Source organism: Aquarana catesbeiana, linkage group LG10, assembly GCF_042186555.1.
Source record: "Aquarana catesbeiana isolate 2022-GZ linkage group LG10, ASM4218655v1, whole genome shotgun sequence".
Classification (NCBI taxonomy): domain Eukaryota; kingdom Metazoa; phylum Chordata; class Amphibia; order Anura; family Ranidae; genus Aquarana; species Aquarana catesbeiana.
Window position 1 is genome coordinate 253,071,193 of NC_133333.1, and position 19,326 is coordinate 253,090,518.

The window sequence follows — 19,326 nt, forward strand, 5'->3', positions numbered from 1 at the left end:
ATGGAATTTCAAGGGATTGTAAGAGAAACTATCATCGGCCGCAGGAAGCATTGTGACGAGACGCCGCTCACCTGGCCTGAATAATTCATACCCCTTCTACACTAAAACAGCAGGTGACTGGAGCAAAGGGGGGCGAGGAGCACCGAACGCACCAGCAGAATGTGTGAACGAGGAAAGGGAACCGGCACAAAACGAGCAACAAAAAGTCCTAGACTACACATGGCAGTCAGAATTGGGCTCACATGACTTCCAAAGAGTCCCCAAGTGCAACATTGTCACATAAGCAACACAAAAACATGAATCTAAACTAACAAAATAAACATGTAATATAATGCAGCTTACTAGTATTGTGTATTAGTTTTCTTGGTGAACCTGCCAATAACTTTTCTCTGGTGCTTACATCGTTTCAGGCTTGGTTCACAACTATGGGTGCAACCAAGCATGGGCTTTTCACGAGTTCCCGCCATGCGTCTCTTGCAGGGCAGCCCATTGATTTGAACAGGCTGACCTACACATGAGAAATGTGGGAAAGAAGTCCCTGACTCTTTTCCAGAAACATGATGCAACAAACTGCATGGTACCACAGCACCCATGTGGTTTGACACAAGCGTTTGCAGATGCATGGGGGGGGGTGCCATTAACAATTAATGACACCACCGCATGTCTGCTAAATGCCAATGTGTTGAGTGAGCACATTGGCTCACAATGGCAAACACTCATTGGGCAGCGCAAACCACGTGACCGTGCTGACCAGTGAAAAAAGCATCTGAGGATTCTTCTGATGTCCCAGAAGAAAGAAGTGCTTCCTACTGGTCAGCACGAGGTCATGCTGACCAATGAGTGCTTGCCATTGTGAGTTTTATGAGGGATGCTCATTCTGTGAAGTTAGTTCATTTTTACATTTTTCGGAAAAAGGTGAACTTTATTTGCTTAGTTGTGGATAGCGTTGTCAAAGGTTGGAACCCCTGAATGGTTTTATTGCTATACAAAACACCGTTAGAGAGTATGCTCCTCATTTCCCATTACCTTGAAAATGGTTTGACCATACTAGACATGAGCTGAAATGGAGACACACAGAGAGAAAAAAAAAAAAGATTGACAAAGGTTCTAGTGTCTCCAGCCTTGGGGAATAAGTTTGGTAAAGGACCTTTTTTGTTCCAGCGTGACTGTGCCCTGTGTACAAAGCCAGCTCCATAAAAACATGGTTTCACCAGTTTGGTGTGGAGGAACCCAAGAGTCCTGCACAGAGCCCTGACCTCGACCCTACTGAACACCTTTGGCATGAATTGGATTGCCAATTGTGAGCCAGGTCTTTTCATCCAACATCAGTACCCAACCTCACAAATGTTGTTTTGAATGACTGGGGTTCTAGTCTTCTCCTACACTTCTAGCCTTATGGCAACAAGGTCTCTGGTTTGACCAGTTTGGTGTAGAACAGCTCAAGTGGCCTGCACAGAGCCCTGACCTAAACCCTACTGAACATCTTTGAGATGAACAAGAAAGCCCATTGTGAGCCAGAACTTCTCATCCAACATCAGTACCTGATCTCACAAATGTTCTTTTGGATGACTAGGGTTCTAGTCTTCTCCTGCACATCCAGCCTTATGGCAACAAGGTCAATGGTTTGAACAGTTTGGTGTGGAGGAGCTCAAGTGTTCTGCATAGAGCCCTGACCTCAACCCTACTGAGCACCTTTAAGATGAATTGGATTGTGAGGCAGGTGACTGTGTGGAAAGCCAGATCCATAAAGAAATGGTTTGACCAGTTTGGTGTGCAGAAACGCAAGTGTCCTGCACAGAGCCCTGACCTAAACCCTACTGAACATCTTTGAGATGAACAAGAAAGCCCATTGTGAGCCAGGTCTAAATATTCAACATCATACCTGACCTCACATATGTTCTTTAGGACGGCAGGGGTTATAGCCGTCCACTGCTCTTCCAGCCTTGTGGTAACAGTCTTGGAAAGGTCCTTTTCCGTTCCAACATTACTTTTCACAAAGCCAGCTCCATAAAGACATTGCCGGCTGGAGGAATTAGACTGTACAGAGGCCTGACCTCAACCCTACTGAACTCCTTTAGGGTTCACTGGAATGCTGATTGCAAAACAAGTCTTTTTCCTTACAAAGGTTTGCCAAATTCTTGTGGAAAGTCTTCCCTGAAGAGTGCAGAATAATATAGCAGCAAAAGTGGGGGGCCAACTCTATATTAATGCCCCTGGTTTTCAAACAGGATGCCCCACAATGTCACATATGTGTGATGGTCACATATTCGCAAACATTTCACCAAAGTGAACATAAAGTTAATTTTTCCCATTGAAGAGTCATAAAACATGGAGGACTTACTTTGGGCAGTACTCTAATAGCTGTTGCAGTGTAGGGAGATCTCCTTTGGCCGCGGCGTAGTGTACAGGAAGTGCTCCTGTGTCTGTTGCCACCATTGCATCGTTGGTCCCAAACCGGAGCAACCAGCCGGTAATTTCATGATGGCCAAACCTGGATGCTAAGTGCAGAATCGTGGCACCAGAATTGTCCTTATCCTGCAAGAAATAATAAGCAAGGTGCTTAGCGAGTCTTTACAATCAAACAGGGTTCAGTGCTTGTACAGTATAAAAATAAAAAACACAATGTACTACTCAACATCAGACCTAGATACAATTACTTAAAGTGTCATCCCACCCAAAAGCGATCTTGTAGGTAGAGCTTGGTGGCCTTCAGACATAGCTTTTATAATGTCATGAATGTGTCAACAGTAAGATCTCACGGCCATAGTTCGCAACTCTGTTCCTGCTCACTTGGCAGTTTTGGGTGTTCCCCCACCTTTGTGTGGTTCGAATTGCACCTTTTATATACTTGGATATAAAACAGAGAAATACTGTGTCCAACAGGGCGGGCAGGAAAATAGGCAAATCGTAGGTTTTTTTTAAAGTGTTCAGATCCACATGAGGGGGTTTACGGTTTAACAGGTTAAAACAGTATATTACTCAGTCTGTAACAATCCTGACTATATATATAGAAAATAAATCATACCAGGTTACCGTCAGTAAAAAGAGGATGTCCAAATGTCCAGCAGATCTAGAGGTACCGGCTTTTTTCCTGAAAAAGTCAAAGTTGGCTCCGTCCCTTCCAAAGCCCAAGGCTCCCTTGTGGGCTCTTTAATTTAGAAGTTAGTTTTTTTGACCCAAGAGTAAGGCTCAGGAACTGAGAAAAAGTGGTGGCCAAGCTCAAATTGGCATTGGCATTCCTATTGACTTGAGAGATGAACTGTAAGGGCTCATTCACACTTGCTTTGGTCTCCGCAGAGCGAGCCATGTCTGCTTTAACCCCTTCAGCACTGCCTGCTTTAACCCCTTGATTGCCGCACTAGCGCACGAGAACCATATGCGGTTGCAGGGAGCTTGCAGAGCAGCCCCGTTAATTTGAATGGGTCGCTTTCAGAAGACGATATGGGGTTCATTTACTAAAGCTGGAGAGTGCAAAATCAGGCTCACCTCTGCATAGAAACCGATCAGCTTCCAGGTTTTATTGCCAAAGCCTAATTGAACAAGCTGAGATTAGAAGCTGATTGGCTACCATGCACATCTGCACCGGAGTGCACTAGTTTTAGTAAATCTACCCCCTATGCCCTGCAAAAAGCAACAGGAAGTATAATTCCTGCTGTAGCTGCGAACCAGGCCTTTGTTGCAGCGCCCGTCATATGTACACCCACCCCCCAGCCGTTGCCCCTGCAGCTAAGAGGGGTAGTGGTTAGGGGTGTGGTAAAAGTGTGGCTCAACCACTGGGTTTTTCCGCCTCCAGCTCCAGATGTGAAAGAGCCCTACCTTCTGTAGAATACTAATATCACCACCCTCCATGTAAAGGTGATGGACAAAGCCAGAGATGTTTGGAGTCCTGGGTGCCAATTATGGCTCCCTCAGTGGATACAGTGGAGGAGTGAGCGTAACCACTCTGAGGCAGGAAATATTTGCAGAATTTTCAGGTAAATACAGTGTAAAGGAAAAACAAAACTGATAGAGAAAACCAATGCAGTCACCTCATCTACATTTTTGCTTTTGGGTTTGGACATGCTTTAAAGTTGGACTTCACACTCCCCATATATGTCCCATTGCAGAGATTTCCCTTCAGTTCCCGCCCCATAGCCAAACAGGAAGTGAGAGGAAATCTCTGCAAATTAAAGGAATCCATTGTCCCCCAAGGCCCTCAGAACTAGTGTCCCCACGGGAAAACTTCAGGGATGGCCTTTAACAGGAAGGGGGTGTGGTCTTGATGGGAACGGGCAGGTCATATTTACCTTCTGTCACCTCATCTACATTTTTGCTTTTGGGTTTGGACATGCTTTAAAGTTGGACTTCACACTCCCCATATACCCCCAAACCACTCCTAACTAATCACTCTTTGTAATATGCACTCATGTCAGCCTTCCCTGAAGCATCCTGATTGGTCAAATGTGCAGTTCCCTGGAAGCTTAGTGTAAGCAGCAATCAGCACAGTGTGTGTTCACCCATGTGTGCCTAGGGCTGAAGAATCGGTAAGTGTGGCTCCTATGAGAGTGGATAAAGTTAGGGGCTCCTATGGGGGTGGATAAAGTTAGGGGCTCCATATTTCTTATTTTCTGCATAGGATATATAATCTAAATTTTGACCTTCCACCCACTTTCAAGTAAGCAACCCGATGTTGGTAGAACAATCCACCACCTCCTTTTAAATGGCATGCTACACTCATATGAAAATATGAACACACTATAGGCCGACTCACAACTAAATGCTTGGGAATACATGCATTCCATTCAACGCCCAACTGACCTGTCCAAACCCTTGACCCCCTTTGAAATAAGTACTACACCACAAGAACATGTTCTTTTGACCGTACAAAAGAACAAGCCCGTACGGTCTTTTTGACCGTACACAACATCATGTGGGAAAAAAAACATCCAAGCTGATGAAGGCAAAGCCTGCAAGGCCTGGGCCCAAGACCTTCACACAGATCTTATAAACTCTAATTGGGAGAAAATATACCACCATGTGCATAAGTGCTCCATTAATGTCTCTATCCAAGAGAACAGTTACAAAATTGTATCCCGTTGGTACGGCGCACATTCAATCCTGCACAAATTCGACACTTCTATCTCAGACCAATGCTGGAGTTGCCAACAAGCCAACGGGTGATATCTCTTGCACATTTGGTGGGAATGCCCACCCATCCAATCCTTTGGGAAAAAAGTTCACAAACAAAAAAATGAAAATAACTGCATGCTATCTAGACCAGTGGTTCTCAACCCTGTCCTTCAGTACCCCTAACAGGCCATGTTTGCTGGTTTTCCTTTATCTTGCACAGGTGCTTTAAATCAGAGTCAATGGCTTGGTATTTCGGACAGCTAGTTTATCTAAGAGAAATTCCCAAAACATGGCCTGTTGGGTGTACTTGAGGAGAGGGTTGAGAACCACTGCTCTAGACTTCACACTGCACAATTCCTACTCCACCACCATGTCTGTCTAAGGATACACCATATTACAAATCTCTAGCCAGAACGTTAGTTAACGCAGCCAAAATGTGCATACCTAAGCTTTGGTACTGCCAAAGTCCCCTCCCTTCCAGACTGGTATAAATGCATAGATAAAATAGCCGAAATGGAGGAGCTTAGCTCTCTCTCACAAGACCCCCCCCCCCCCAAATAAATTTGCATCTACGTGGGCTTGCTGGACCCATTTCCAGTCCACAAACGAATACCTACAGACGATGGGCCTTTCTCTCCCAAACCCTCAATCAAATTTCAAAATACCCTCTTCCCCACAACAAACCCAAATCCATTCTTTGTGAACCGCTCAATCCACGGCACCACGACATCATTTTCTATTAGGATTGCACCGATACCGGATTTTTATCAGCGAGTACAAGTACTGATACTTTTGGTCAAGTACTCTCTGATACCGAGTACCGATACTTTGCATCCATACTAAATGAATGGGCGCAAATCTTGTCCGAATTGCATGAGATTTGCCCCATCGCTCCCGTGTGTGTGAACCCAGCAAAGAAACCGAAGGGCCATGTAGTGCAGTCCAAGGCAGTTTATTAAAATGTTATTACAACTCAAAGTAAATATCTGGTCAATTTCCATATCCGCAGTGTCCCCGTCCCGCCAATGATAGCAAACCATGGCCACTGGAAGTGTTCACAGGGCTGGAGGAGAAGTTCTGGGACCCCTGTTGGTATAGGGCGGAAGTGATGTCAGCTTAGGTGCGGACCGCCGGACATCTCCTCCAGCCCTGTGAGCACCTCTAGTGGCCATATTTTGCTATCATTGGTGGGAATGGGGACACTGCAGATATGGATTTGACTCGATATTTACTGAGTTGAGTTGTTAGTGAGTTGTTAAAACATAATAAACTGTGGTGGCGGCTGGTGATGAATATTTCGACGGGGGGGCAAACTAACTGGGGGGGTATGGGGAGACGGTTGAGAAGGCAGTGGTCACGGCAAGCACCCCCCCTCACGGGAGACAAGGCAGCGATCGCCGCAAGGCAAGCACACCCTCCCCCTGCAGGAGACGGACGGCGAACGGGAAGGTGGTGATTGTGTCAGGGCTGCACTCAGCCCTTCCTTCTCTCAGCTGTCGGATAATTGCCAGCTCCTATCTCTCCACAGTTACTCAGCTGTTGATGATATCCTGCTCGTCAGTCCTGCCCACTTAATCCGTCCAGTCCAGAGGTTCTCTGCTTTCGCCTTGGTCAACATCACAGAAATTCTCCTGCGATCCTGTTCAAAACTTGCTTTTCTGACATCCCTTCTGGCTCCAGATCCTGCTTGCTGTTCCATTACATTGATCCCTGACGTTTGGCTTGTCTGACTATCCGTTCCGGTTACTGAACTTTGGCTATATTTTGACTACGTTTGTTCTTTTTCTTTTTATTATTAAACAAGTGTGATTTAACTGTACTTCTGTCTCGGCCTGATTTCAGGGTTTCTGACAGATTGCTGCAAGCATCCTCCCCTCCGGTATTAGACAGACTGACCTTAACTTAGGAGGCGGGGGGGAGGAAGAGTCGGGCCATTGCTTCTCCTCCTGGCTGAACCGGAAGTGTGTCCATAGACCCAATTGGCTAGGGAGTCCTAAGACTCCCTGGCCAATCCGGTCTCAGGAGCAGCTTCCTGATTGGCCCGTGAGGAGAATCAGGAAGACAATAGCGAATATTAATTCGCTATTGTCACACAACTGGGTGGGCGCAGGCTCTGCGCCCCAGGCCCACTCTTTTTTGAAGCCAATTAGAACCTCAGGCTGTAATCACGTGCTAAAAAAAAAAAAACCCCATTGGAATCCATGCGCCCGGTGCCCTGCATGTAGATTAGGGAGCCAGGCGCATGGACGGGCCACCACTGATAAACTGCCTATTGTTGCACTACATGGCGCTTCGCTTTCTTTACTGGGTTCACACTAGGGTTGCCACCTCACCCCCCCTTTAAACCCGAACACATATAAATTACACAGGTTCTAAGGCTAATTAAATACAAATAAGGCACCGAGTTTAATTATTACCTTTATCAGCCACAGAACCTGTGCAATTAATATGTGTTCGGGTTTAAAGGGATGAGGTGGCAACCCTAGTTCACACCCACACACTAGACATGTTCACCATCAATAAATTTGTTTCCTTCCGTTTCGTATTAGAATTAATGCGTACTTCCTAATTCGTGTCCGAAATTCAATTTGGATTCGTACGAAATAAGAATTTTCGTTAGGTTCGTTAACTTTTCGTAACAATTACGAATGTTCGTTATGATGAATTTATCAATATGAGGCGTTCCCACCATCCCTGTGCTGAGTTCCTGGGTCTGTAGACCTGCTGTGCCCATTATGAGGGGTTCTCACCATCCCTGTGCTGAGTTCCCGGGTCTGTACACCCGCTGTGCCCATTATGAGGAGTTCCCACCATCCCTGTGCTGAGTTCCCGGGTCTGTACACCCGCTGTGCCCATTATGAGGGGTTCTCACCATCCCTGTGCTGAGTTCCCGGGTCTGTACACCTGCTGTGCCCATTATGAGGGGTTCCCACCATCCCTGTGCTGAGTTCCCGGGTCTGTACACCCGCTGTGCCCATTATGAGGGGCTCCCACCCTCCCTGTGCTGAGTTCCCGGGTCTGTACACCTGCTGTGCCCATTATGAGGGGTTCCCACCATCCCTGTGCTGAGTTCCCGGGTCTGTACACCCGCTGTGCCCATTATGAGGAGTTCCCACCATCCCTGTGCTGAGTTCCCGGGTCTGTACACCCGATGTGCCCATTATGAGGAGTTCCCAACCATCCCTGTGCTGAGTTCCCGGGTCTGTACACCTGCTGTGCCCATTATGAGGGGTTCCCACCATCCCTGTGCTGAGTTCCCGGGTCTGTATACCCGCTGTGCCCATTATGAGGGGTTCCCACCATCCCTGTGCTGAGTTCCCGGGTCTGTACACCCGCTGTGCCCATTATGAGGGGTTCCCACCATCCCTGTGCTGAGTTCCCGGGTCTGTACACCTGCTGTGCCCATTATGAGGGGTTCCCACCATCCCTGTGCTGAGTTCCCGGGTCTGTACACCCGCTGTGCCCATTATGAGGGGTTCCCACCATCCCTGTGCTGAGTTCCCGGGTCTGTACACCCGCTGTGCCCATTATGAGGGGTTCCCACCATCCCTGTGCTGAGTTCCCGGGTCTGTACACCTGCTGTGACCATTATGAGGGGTTCCCACCATCCCTGTGCTGTGTTGACTTTCTTGGATTTTTAACTTCATAACGGATAATCATAATTAACGAACATTCTTATTTTGTCCGATTCTGTTGTAACGGAATTTGGATCCGAAGTTCGTAAACAAAATTTTGCATTTCGTACAAAATTCGTATGCATAAAAATTTGTATTTCGGATCCTCACGAATGTACGAATTTCCGGAAATTCATACAAAACTAATCGCACATGTCTAATACACACAGGAGCGGTGGTGGTGGGGGGGGGGGATAGCATGCGATTTGGACAGGAAATGCATGCGATTCTTTGCAGTGCACTTCCTGCCCGTTCATTTTGTATGGACGCAAAGTATCGGTTTCGGTATTGGGAGCATGTTCACAAGTACTCGTGAAAATACTTGGTATCGGTATCCCCGTGCATCCCTACTTTCTATTCATAGACTTGAATCACGTCTTTAGAATTGCTCACACATACTCGCACTTATATATCAGTATTTATTCACATATATGTCCTCTATTACAAGCAGCAGTTTTTCTTTCTTTTTTTTTCTTCCCCCTCTAAACCAACATCTCTTTAACCTCCCTGGCGGTATGATTATTTCGGATTTTAGGTGCTGAAAGCGGTACAATTATTTTGCATGGAAATTTGGCGTTTTATATTGTAGGTCTGTAAATCTTAACAATAACACACTTAAATCTGTCCAAACAAGAGTCTAGTAGATATCCCGGGTATGATAAAGTTTGAAACACAAAAACATAAATTATAATATAATAAATAAAAATAAATAATTTAAAAAAAAATAAATAAATAGTAATAAAATAAATTTCCCCACGATTCACTATCGCTCAATTCTGCAAGTGTTCTAATTTACTATCGCTGTTTTCTAGCTGGTCTAAAGCCACTTTTGACGTAAAGGGACACTTTTTGGTTGCTATGGACAATCTCCAGTTTCCAGGCAGAAAGAACAGTATATATCATATAAAACTGCATGCAGGGCATGGGCCAAAGCACTGGGGACAAAAGGGATATGAAATCATTTCATACAGTACTGTAATCTGTAAGATTACAGTACTGTATGTGTTATGATTTTTACTTTTTTTTTAATTTGCCGCCAGGCTCCGCCCCCGTGCGTCGCGACGCTCGCAGGGAACGGAGCCCGGCACAGAGAGGCTTCGGAGGAGGATACAGCCCACGGACACTGCGGGGGACATCGCAGGATCCCAGGGACAAGGTAAGTAAGGAGGCACCAGGATCCTGCGATGTAATCCCGAGTGTGGCTCGGGGTTACCGCTAATGGTACTGAATTTTAAACCCGAGCCACACTTGGGAAAACCGCCAGGGAGGTTAACCCCTTCCTCCCTCCCTACTCCCCCTATAAATCCTCAGACTTTATTTCAGATCTAACTCTAGTGCTTGTGCTGGAGGCACTCAGACTGAAGCCCTTGTAATAAGATCAAGCCCACAAGCTATACAGTATCTACCACACTGGAAAATACTCATTTGACATAAACTTTTATTAGATAATTTACCATATACAAAGCATGGCTATCAACAAATAATTTGCTCTCCACCTAGGCATGGGCGTCCGCACGTAGGGGCAGGGAGGGGGGGCAATTGCCCCCCCCCTCCCCCCCCCTGGAATCATCTAGAAGGTGTTGCAGTTGCCAGCTGCAGTGTCCGCCGCTGACTTTTTCTGAGTCAGCCGGCTGCTCTCTGTCCTGACACATCTGATGTCGCTCCGTCACCCCCGGCCCGATCATCGGATGAGATGGCTCGGCCGCTCAGCAGCTCGGTCGTTCCGCCGCTCCTCTTCAGTGATTGGCTGCCTGCCTGTGCACAGGTTCTGTAGATCCGGCCGGCGCCACCCACTCAGTGCAGTCAGTGGCCGAGCCGCTGAGTGATAGGCTGCCAGTGCCTACTCATCATCACATCACAGGAAATCCTGACCTGAAGTGAGTGGCACATACAGTTGCAAGCAACAGAAGAAGAACCACAGGTAACAGCAGTTAGGAGGAGAGTTTTGATTTATATATTGCCGGAAAGCTGGACAGCTATTACTGGAAAGATATGTCTGGAAAATGACTTCATTTTGTATAGGCCGTTTTCATAAAGATCAAAATATGGCCACAACAGATGTATTTACATTGCAATATAAAAAGATCTACGCCTGGCCTGAGTAACTTCCAATACAAAGTGAAGCTGAATTATCTCTTATATAACACATATATCTTTCCACTAGAGAGATATACCGGTATGTGTTATATAAGAGATAATTCAGCTTCACTTTGTATTGGAAGTTACTCAGGCCAGGCATACCCCCAGTCCGTGCCCATATACATATAGACTGGAGATCGTACATCTTTTTATATTGCATGGGTGACCTTAAAATGCTGCCCCCCCTGAAAAAAGTTCTGCGGACGCAATGCACCTAGGGAAATTTTAATGCCTTTCTCAAGCTTCAATACATTGTCCTTTACTGATACATTAATGTACTCGTCTCTTATTGAATTCTTCGTTCAATTGTACTTGACAACTTATCTCATTACTGAATGCATATTTGTTATTGTACAATTGACTGATATGTTTTATCATTATCATATTCTTGTTACTGGAATACATCCATTTTATGCTCCCTCTATGACAATACAACTTGTTTGGAACAAAAAAACAAAAAACAAAAAAAAAACCCAAAAAATAATAAATATATAAATATATAAATTTCAGTTCTCTCTAGTTGAGACTTTCTAGGCTGCACGGCAAAACGAGTTCAATTTGCCGTAGAGTCTCTCTAATTGTGCCAAGCTGTTCTGTCCTGCTAATCCCCTGTCTCTCTCCCTCGCCACAGCCTTTAACACAAATCACCTGTAATGCTGCTAAGGCTGGGTTCACACTGGTCCGACAAACGCTCCGACATTGGGAGCTCATGTCGCATGACGTGTGAAATTTAATGTTTCCCTATGGGAGCCGTCCTAACTGGTCCGACACAAGTCGTTCCGACTTTAGAAATGCTCCCTGTACTACTTTGGTCCGACTTTGATCCTACTTCAGCCTATTGACTATCATTGAAGTCGGATCAAAGTCGGATTGCCGTCTTGCATGATCCGACTTTGGCACGCGACTTGTGCTGAGATGTTCTTGAGGGGGAACTCCGCGCCAAATTTTAAATAAAAAACCGGCATGGGTTCCCCCTCCAAGAGCATACCAGGCCCTTGGGTCTGGTATGGATCTTGAGGGGAACCCCCTACGCCGATAAAGGCGGCGTGGGGGTCCCCCCCAATCCATACCAGACCCTTATCCGAGCAAGCAGCCCGGCCGGACAGGAATGGGGGTGGGGACGAGCGAGCGCCCCCCCCCCCTCCTGAACCGTACCAGGCCGCATGCCCTCAACATGGGGGGTTGGTGCTTTGGGGGAGGGGGCGCGCTGCGGCCCCCCACCCCAAAGCACCTTGTCCCCATGTTGATGAGGACAAGGGCCTCTTCCCGACAACCCTGGCCGTTGGTTGTCGGGGTCTGCGGGCGGGGGCTTATCGGAATCCGGGAGCCCCCTTTAATAAGGGAGCCCCCAGATCCCGGCCCCCCACCCTATGTGAATGAGTATGGGGTACAGCGTACCCCTACCCATTCACCTAGGAAAAGTGTCAATTTAAAAAAAAACACTACACAGATTTTTAAAGCATTTTATTAGACAGCTCCGGGGGTCTTCTTCCGACTTCGGGGGTCTCTCCGGTTCTTCTCCACGCTCTCCGGATCTTCTGGCGGGCTCCTCCGCTCTCTTCTGCTCTTTTGCCGCTCTTTTGCTAAAGCGGAGGAGCCCGGTCTTCAATCTTCTGCCTTCTGCCTTCTGCCTTCTGCCTTCTGCCTTCTGCCTTCTGCCTTCTGCCTTCTGCCCTCTGCCCTCTGCCCTCTTCTCCTGATGTTGACACGACGCTCTCCGGGGCTAGAATGCTCTCTGTGCGCTCTGCTCTGACTTATATAGGCGGTGACCCCGCCCCCTTATGCCGTCACAGTCCCTGGGCATGCTGGGACTGTGACGTTTTAGGGGGCGTGGTCATCGGGTGATGACCACGCCCCCTAAAACGTCACAGTCCCAGCATGCCCAGGGACTGTGACGGCATAAGGGGGCGGGGTCACCGCCTATATAAGTCAGAGCAGAGCGCACAGAGAGCATTCTAGCCCCGGAGAGCGTCGTGTCAACATCAGGAGAAGAGGGCAGAAGGCAGAAGGCAGAAGGCAGAAGGCAGAAGATTGAAGACCAGGCTCCTCCGCTTTAGCAAAAGAGCGGCAAAAGAGCAGAAGAGAGCGGAGGAGCCCGGCAGAAGATCCGGAGAGCGTGGAGAAGAACCGGAGAGACCCCCGAAGTCGGAAGAAGACCCCCGGAGCTGTCTAATAAAATGCTTTAAAAATCTGTGTAGTGTTTTTTTTTTAAATTGACACTTTTTTCCTAGGTGAATGGGTAGGGGTACGTTGTACCCCATACTCATTCACATAGGGTGGGGGGCCGGGATCTGGGGGCTCCCTTATTAAAGGGGGCTCCCGGATTCCGATAAGCCCCCCGCCCGCAGACCCCGACAACCAACGGCCAGGGTTGTCGGGAAGAGGCCCTTGTCCTCATCGACATGGGGACAAGGTGCTTTGGGGTGGGGGGGCCGCAGCGCGCCCCCCTCCCCCAAGGCACCACCCCCCATGTTGAGGGCATGCGGCCTGGTACGGTTCAGGAGGGGGGGGGGGCGCTCGCTCGTCCCCACCCCCATTCCTGTCCGGCCGGGCTGCGTGCTCGGATAAGGGTCTGGTATGGATTGGGGCGACCCCCCACGCCGTTTTTTCGGCGTAGGGGGTTCTCCTCAAGGTCCATACCAGACCCAAGGGCCTGGTATGCCTCTGGAGGGGGAACCCATGCCGGTTTTTTATTTAAAATTTGGCGCGGAGTTCCCCCCTAAAGATTCATACCAAACACAGTGCCGGCATTGGCGGGGATCCAAGTCGGATCCCCGTTCATTGAAAGTCGGACACATGCCGGCTTCATGTCGCAGGGCAAAGTCGGATCCAAAGTAGGACGGCTGTCGTGTCGCACCAGTGTGAACCCAGCCTCAGCCATAAGCACATCACATGCTTTCACCAGGCACCCTTAATTGTGGAAGCTGATTAGTTGCTCATTTGCATTCATTGTGTTTCATTGTCTCCAGAGGCATTCACACAATGCACAGGCCTTGGCACAGGGAGCTTGTGTTGGCGTTCTCTAGTTTTTTCCCAGGCCAGGCCACTGCACAGATCAGAGTTCCTCAACCTTTATTCAGGGGCGGCACAAATTAACCAAATCTGGAGGCCCCCCTCTCCAAGTTTATAATGTAAAAAATACAAATGTTATTTATCAATGGGAAACCTGAGCCTGGATCGATGCACACAACCAACTTGATGAAATTAACTTCACATCAGGAGCCCCCATTCAGTCCCCCCCCCCCCATCCTATCAGAAGTCCCCTTTGATCACATCAGAGGTCCTTCCATCACATCAGGAGCCCCTCATCACATTAGAGTCCTACCATCTTATCAGAGGTTCCCCCGATCACATCAAAGGCCCCCATCACACCAGAGGTCCTCCTATCACATCAGAGTCTCCCCATCATTTTAGAGGTCCCCCCATCACATCAGAGTCTCCCCATCATATCAAAGTCTCCTCATCACATCAGAGTCCCCCATCACATCAGAGATTCCCCCATTACATCGGAGGCCTTTTCATCACATCAGAGTCCCCCTTCACATCAGAGGCTCCCCAATGATATCAGAGGTCCCTCCTTCATGTTAGAGGTTCTCCTATTACATTAAACCCCCCTTCACATCAGAGGTTCCCCATATATAAGAAATCCCCCATCACAAAGTACCCCATGTGTCCTCCACCTCTCTGCCGCTACCTCCACTGGCCATCACTCCTCCCAGCTAGTCCCTCTATTGGCCACCACCCCTCCCAGCCAGTCCCTCCAATGGCCACCACCCCTCCCAGTCAATCCCTCTAATGACCACCACCCCTCCCTGCCAATCCCTCCACTGACCTCCATTCAGTGTCCTCCACCTCTCTGCCAATCCCTACACTGGCCAACACCACTCTTTGCCAATCCCTCCACTGGCCAACACCACTCTTTGCCAATCCCTCCACTGGCCACCATCCCTCCCTCCCAGTCCCTCCACTGGCCACCAGCCCTCCCTCTCAGTCCCTACACTGGCCACCACCCCTCTTTGCCAGTCCCTACACTGGCCACCACCCCTCACTGCCAGTCCCTACACTGGCCACCACCCCTCACTGCCAGTCCCTACACTGGCCACCACCCCTCTTTCCAGTCCCTACACTGGCCACCACCCCTCTTTCCAGTCCCTACACTAGCCATCACCCCTCCCTGCCAATCCCTCCACTGGTCGCCACCCCTCCCTGCCAGTCCCTCCACTGGTCGCCACCCCTCCCTGCCAGTCCCTCCACTGGTCGCCACCCCTCCCTGCCAGTCCCTACACTGGTCGCCACCCCTCCCTGCCAGTCCCTACACTGGTCGCCACCCCTCCCTGCCAGTCCCTCCACTGGTCGCCACCCCTCCCTGCCAGTCCCTCCACTGGTCGCCACCCCTCCCTGCCAGTCCCTCCACTGGTCGCCACCCCTCCCTGCCAGTCCCTCCACTGGTCGCCACCCCTCCCTGCCAGTCCCTCCACTGGCCACCACCCCCCTCTGCCAGTCCCTACACTGGCCACCACCCCTCCCTGCCAGTCCCTACACTGACCACCACCCCCCTCTGCTAGTCCCTCCACTGGCCACCACCCCTCCTTGCCAGTCCCTCCACTGGCCACCACCCCCTCTGCCAATCCCTCCACAGCCTTCTGCTCACTCAAAAGATTATAAGGATACATAGTCATCTACAACTCTGCCCTGAGCTACATCACCAATCTTGTCTCAATATATCACCCAAACCAACCTTTCCGCTCCTCCCAAGACCTCCTCCTCTCTAGCTACCTCAGCCCCTCATTTCAGGCTCACCTCCAGGACTTCTCCAGGGCTTCTTCCATCCTGTGGAACTCCCTGCCCCAAACTGTCCGACTATCTCCTACTCTGTCCATTTTTAAGTGATCCCCGAAAACCCATCTCTTCAGAGAAGCCTATCCCCTCTCCTCTACATAAAAAATAAACTTCTACTTTCTCCATCAGCTCATTCCCACACGGTGATTACGTTTTGTACCACCTGCCACTCCCTTTTAGATCTTGAGCTCTAATGCTGGCCATACACTATACAGAAAATCGGCCGAACCCATTTTCGAAAAACGAACGTTCGACCGTGACCGCAAACGATCTTGCCATCATATAATGACCGATAAATTGTTCAGTGGACATGAATAAATAATTTTTTGTTCGTTTTTTTACATATACCTAGTGCAGACAGTTCGGACGGGAAACACATTAACCTTGCAATTTATCGTACGTTCGGCAGAAATTTTTCAAACTTCCCGTTCGTTTTTTTCCCACAAAAACGTCACAAACGATTATCAATTTGTGCCCATTAACTTGCCGAAAAACGAACGAAGTGTCTATACGAACGATTTTTCGGCCGATTTTTCGTATAGTGTATGGCCAGCATTAGCCTAGGTCCACACTGAAGGCAGTTTTGAAATTTTGCAAGCATTTCAGTGCGAGTTCGGGGGCGATTTGAGAGACATCTGGGCGGGTTCCTGTACAGATGTCTTTTGAAATTGCCCCCAAAATCGCCAAAAGTAGTGCAGGAACTTTTGAAATCGGTGTGGCGCCGCAAAGTCGGCGTTGCGCCAATTTGTTGTTGCCGGCAATAGGCTGCGATTGGGTATGTGATTTGACATGTCAAATCGCATTTCAAATCGGCCCGATGTGAACGGGGGCTCAGAAGCTGAGCAGGATCCTCCTAATTGTCTTGTATTCATTTGTATTGTAAATGTACTGTCTGTCTTTATATTGTAAAGTGCTGCACAAACTGTTAGCAGTCTATAAACCTTTTTATGTCCTTGTATGTACAGAGTGCAGTGTTCAGGGGTGCACTATGTTCAGAGTGCAGTGTTCAGGGGTGCGCTATGTTCAGAGTGCAGTGTTCAGGGGTGCGCTATGTTCAGAGTGCAGTGTTCAGGGGTGCGCTATGTTCAGAGTGCAGTGTTCAGTGATGCAATGTATACAGAATGCAGGCTTGAGGAGTGCGCTACATACAGAGTGCAGAGTTTAGGGATGTCCTATGCACAGCATGCAGGGTTTAGTGCTCTTTCACAGGCTGTCCACATCTCACTTCCAACCCCTCCTTGGCTCTGACCCCTGCACCACTCTCCCCATACCCAAGCTCTGCACACATCATCCTCCACAACGCTCACCCCCCCCCCCCAAAAAAAACAAAAAGTTTCCTGGCATCTCACCAACCTGCCCAGCTCTAGTACCTCCCAGCAGTGTAGACGGCTCCACCTCGCTCTCTCACATACAGGGAGTTGGCGTCATTTCACCCGGGCACAGATGGGGATCACAGTGCACATGGTGCCCCATCCCACACTGCACCTGTACCCGCATCTCCCTCGCCTCCACTGTGAATACAGGACAGGCAGGGATATGTGAGAGCCTCTGAGAGGAAAGCTGTCCTTGTAAACACAGAAGGCTTCTATGTTTACAAGTGACCGTGGTGATCAGGGAGTAGAGGGCAAGAGCTGAAGGTGGCAGAACAGAGTTCTGGATGAAAAAAGTGCTGGGTGTGAGGACCACCTGAAATTGCCCGGGGGGGCTGGATTTGGCCCCCCCAGGCCATTTGTTGACACATGTTCTAACCCCTTAGTCACTGCCAAGTCCTACAGTGACGTAGGACAAAGGAACCGCAGTGTATCATGGGGGCACACAGGCGTGCAACACTACCAGTCATGTCAAATACCGAAGGATCTTTTTGGGGCAGAAGGTAGAAGACATGGGCCATCATAGAGAAGAACAATAATACCTCTTCTCCTGCAAGAAGCTTCAGGAAGGACTTTCTTTTTTAAGAGACTGGTTGGGTCTCTTTATGGTATGCACACTTGAACCTTTTCAAGGTGGGGGTAGTAGGGTCTGCCTAAGCTGGAGTTGGGCTTTACCAGTGTTTGGACCTTGCAAATCGAGAAGAACATTATTGGCCAAATATAAAGTCACCCAAAAAATTTAAGTTTTGACAACCTCCACCTTTAACATTTTAATAACCTCAATGATAAAAGAGGGAACACTGCCTGAACGTACTGATCTTCCAGACGGATCTCCAGCCCCCAGTAGAGTTCTAAATCATTTTTGAGCCTCCAAGAATTTGCTCCAAGCAATGCAATCCCAGCAGAGTATTTCTGGAGGTTGTGTGAAGGAGGTCAGCCTTCCTCGGCTGGGTTACATCAGAAACCGTGTCACGTTTATTGAGTCACTAAGCCACACCGGCTGCACTCTTGTCCTACTAATCTCCCTGGAAGACTTTTACATGAAGCGACAGTGAGGAGGAACCTGGACATATAGATAGCAGCTCTGCAAAGTGATCTGCAGGCTCTGACACGGTTATACATAAGGCGGGCTTAATCGACACGGCGAGGAACAATGCGCAAAAAGTGCAGAAACCCCTCACCAGCCAATCAGAATTCATCTTTCCCAGACCAAGCTGAAATCTGGTTGGTTGACGTTGGGGTACACTTTGTAGGTCATCACTGCTCTGTAAGCTGCTTTGATAAAAAATACAGTTTATAGAGATGTAATAAGCATCCAATTAAAGACCATGTCAGGTTTGTAAACCCGGCAATAGAAGATTCGTCAGTGCCGGGACAGGTTCATCTATTTCCCAGGGCAAGGATGCGGAACGGCACTCCCTCCCCCACTGTAAATGCATGCTGTAGAATGGGGTTTACTGCCCTACGGCTTTTCTCTGCCCCCTTTCTTTGCTGTGCCCAGGGCACCTGTTCCTCCTGCCCACCCCTTGTCCCAGTCCTGCAGTTTATACTCCTTAAAGGCCCACTTCTCCATTCCATGCTACAGCCCAATAAATCCTCCTTGGCATTTGACACTTCTGCTCTTTTTTGTCCCGTTGAACAGAGCAAAGGTAGGAGACGCAGGCTGCCATAGTAGTGGGTACATTATTGCCTCTACTACAGGTAGGTACCATTAACCACTTCAATACCGGGCACTTTCACCGCCTTCCCGCCCAGGCCAATTTTCAGCTTTCAGCGCTGTCACATTTTGAATGGCAATTGCGCGGTCGTGCGACGCTGTACCCAAATGAAATTTTCTATCATTTTTTCCCCCCACAAATAGAGCTTACTTTTGGTGGCATTTGATCACCTCTGCATTTTTTTTATTTTTTGCTAACCAAATAAAAAAAAAAAAAAAACGAAAAAAAATTGAAAAAAAAAAAAAGTTTTTCTTTGTTTCGGTTATAAAATTTTGTAAAAAGGTAAGTTTTCTCCGTCACTGATGGGCACTAATGAGGATGCACTGACGGGCACTTATAAGGTGGCACTGATGATGAGGCACTAATATGCACTGATAAGCAGCACTGATAGGTGGCACTAATATGCACTGATAAGCAGCACTGATAGGTGGCACTAATATGCACTGATGGGCACTGATACTCGGCACTGATGTTGCC

General features: G+C 48.5%; 1 protein-coding gene across 3 annotated transcripts in view; it reads right to left on the reverse strand.

Moving 5' to 3' along the window:
• ESPN (espin) overlaps nt 1-19,326 on the reverse strand; it is a 284,273-nt gene that overhangs the window by 216,249 nt on the left and 48,698 nt on the right. For all 3 annotated transcript variants that reach the window (XM_073603648.1, XM_073603646.1, XM_073603647.1), the window contains exon 2: nt 2,342-2,535. In XM_073603648.1, the coding sequence (XP_073459749.1) occupies nt 2,342-2,535 (194 nt within the window). The remainder of the gene's footprint in view (nt 1-2,341; nt 2,536-19,326) is intronic.